General features: G+C 45.7%; 1 pseudogene across 1 annotated transcript; it reads right to left on the minus strand.

Moving 5' to 3' along the window:
• Window positions 1-54: 54 nt before the first annotated feature.
• TEOVI_000580500:pseudogene lies at window positions 55-1,443 on the minus strand (annotated as a pseudogene). Its single transcript has one exon. A coding segment is annotated over exon 1 (1,389 nt).
• Window positions 1,444-2,729: the final 1,286 nt, after the last annotated feature.

Genomic DNA, 2,729 nt, shown 5'->3' on the forward strand with positions numbered 1-2,729 from the left:
GCCATCTTTGCAATCATCCTTTTTCTTACCTTTGCATTTATCTGTTGTTGCTTCTGTTCCTCCTGTTTGAGTTTTTGTTACAGGGCCGGTGTTTTTAGTGGATTTTGTCGCATTAAATTTGCACTTTTTATCTGTACTCTCTGTTTTATCATAAGTACAGAAATCCTTGGAATCGCACTCAGTATCTTTCGTTATCGCTTCACATTCTTTTTTTTTGTCTTCGATTGTTGGTGGCTTTGCTGTCTGTGGTGGTACAGCCGCTGCCCCGGGTTGGGCTGCTTGTCGTGGGCTGTGTTTTACCGTTGCCGCTAGATAAACAGCTTGCTGGATTTTGGCAGCCAGCTGTTTTTTTATTACAGCTGATGCGTCGACCCTCTGTTCGCGACTTCTTAGCTTTCGCTGGAGGTCTGTTAATGCAGGAATGAAAGGTATAGTATCGAATTTGTCGCCGGCTGGCGGGTTGTGGTCGGTAAGCTTGACACATGCACCGGCCGCTGGTGTCCCGTCGCAGTCGCTAACGAAAGGGCCTAGGTAGCCGTTGCTTGCTTTTATCTGTATCCGTGCGTGCAGGTCATTCAGAATGGTCTCCAATGTGGTGGCGGTTAGCAACTTGTTTTGCGCTGCCCCGCACATGTCTGTGAGTTCCTTGATGTTCGCCGGCGTCGGCGCTGTACTGCCCGCGTTCCATTGGTGCCCCGTCGCCTGCGTATGTGAGCACGCCTGGGTCACGCCGTCGGTCTGATCTTTAATGCATATGCATGTTATTGCCGCTGCTACGGGTCTTACCTGTTTAGCCGTGGTTCCGAAGACGCACACCCTGTTGCGCGCTTCGGTGTTGACTGCTGCTGCGAAAATTTTGCTTAGGTCGATTTGAGTTGGTTTGTCGCCGACACCGTAGACGGCTTCCCTTATTGTCGCGCGCGCCTTCGCACTGTCTAAGTCGTCCTCGCCTTCTATTGGTGTTGGCATTGACTTGGCATCTTCTTCGGCTGCTGCTGTTAATTGTGCTATGGAGTATCGGAGTGCTTCTTTGTCTGCTTCTTTTAAGTCGCCGTAGCCAAGCGCTCCTAGTTCGTTTGTTTGAGCCTGGCTGGATGTTGCTTCGGCGGCAGCCGCCCACGTCGGCCACATTTTCTCCCAACTCGGACCTCCAGTTATATTGTTGGGTTTAACAGCCAGATACTTTCCCTTGTTTGCTGGGTCTTCAAACATCTGGCGCCACGACTGCGCGGCCACACTCATGTTAATGTTGTGCATCTTCTGTAAGTCTGCGAAAGTTACTTCTGGTTTTTCTTCCACCACTATGTCCGTGTTGGCTAGTCGGACCAGTCTGCACAGCGCCGCGTAGTCGCCTGCTGCATCGGCTGTGCCTACGTTGCCTTGTGCTTTGTTGTCTGTCGAAACGAGAAGCAATGCCGCCAGAGCTAAGACGCGACGCATTGTATATGTTGTGCTTGCTTGTGCTTGCTGCCCTTTTTTTTTTGAAAAGGTTTGGGTCAACAGCAATTTTCTTTGACGATTAAGCTGCGTTGGATGTCAGCACCTCTCTATAGTATGAGGTTATATGCGGCAAAACTGTGTTTGGACTTGTTCGAATTGTCAATTGGCATGCAACCTCGAGGGTCGCAGTGCCTCACCTATGCCTATCTTTTTTCTGGACGGCTTTTCGAGGCAACTTGCCTAAGCCTCTGCACTTCATCCATACTTTGTGCATAACAAACGTCTCGACATGGATAATCTGGTGCCACAGCTTTTTAAAGCCTTGTGTGTGCTTTTCTGGGATAACAGCGTTTATTGCGTACATATCATTTTATTCTTGCGTTAGTTGCCGTATAAACTGAACCCTCCATAAGTCCAAGACAATAGCCGCAATGTCCGTTGCCGGTGGCTGTTGTTCGTTTGTTGTCGTTGACTTGAGTCCAGGTCGCACTGTCTTTCCAATAGGTGTCAGCCGTTAAAATGGTGACCTGATAATACGCTTTCGCACTTTTCGACAGACATTATAACGGGTGAAGTTCAAAATTGAAACTGCGAATTAATTTAGCTTTAAGTTTTTTTAACCGATGTTATATTTTATATTTCTAATATTTACCGAAAATTTCCAGAAATTACCCACGGTCCTTTTACGCTATTATGAACTTCTATTCCTCATCACATTGAAAAATCAATAAAGACTATAGTATTATTTTCCTCTTGGACCTCTTGGGTTATATGAATCAGCGATAAGCTTAGTAAAGGCAGTCATTTCTGTGTTGGCAGTCACTTCTATCTATTTTCGAGTGAAATTTAGGGCATAATTGGCTCCTTTCCTGCCTTTTAATGTACATTTTCTACTGTGTGCTGCGTGTTTGCGCACCTTGTCGTTATATCCGCACTTTTTCTTCAGGTCGTTCTCTGTCGTTGCTTCTGCGAATTATTTAGTGACATTATTATGTCCTGTCCACTGAACTCTTTCTCTTTCTAATTGTTCACGCCAAAATCTCGATGTACGAAGTTATACATATCTTTTTGTTTTGTGGTTGAAACTAAGCAAATTCCATCTCTTCTGTCTTTCTCTCCTTGGATTTCGACACTTCCTTTAACAGTATTCTTATTGTGCTCTCATTTCCTACGCAATAACTCACGCACATACTCCCACTACACCCTGATGCTGTTTTAAGTGATCACACTTTCGGTTTCAAGTTGTTTGCAACACTGCCTTATTATAATATTCGTATATACACACTCAC

Source organism: Trypanosoma equiperdum, assembly GCF_001457755.1.
Source record: "Trypanosoma equiperdum strain OVI genome assembly, contig: ctg_1571, whole genome shotgun sequence".
Lineage (NCBI taxonomy): Eukaryota > Euglenozoa > Kinetoplastea > Trypanosomatida > Trypanosomatidae > Trypanosoma > Trypanosoma equiperdum.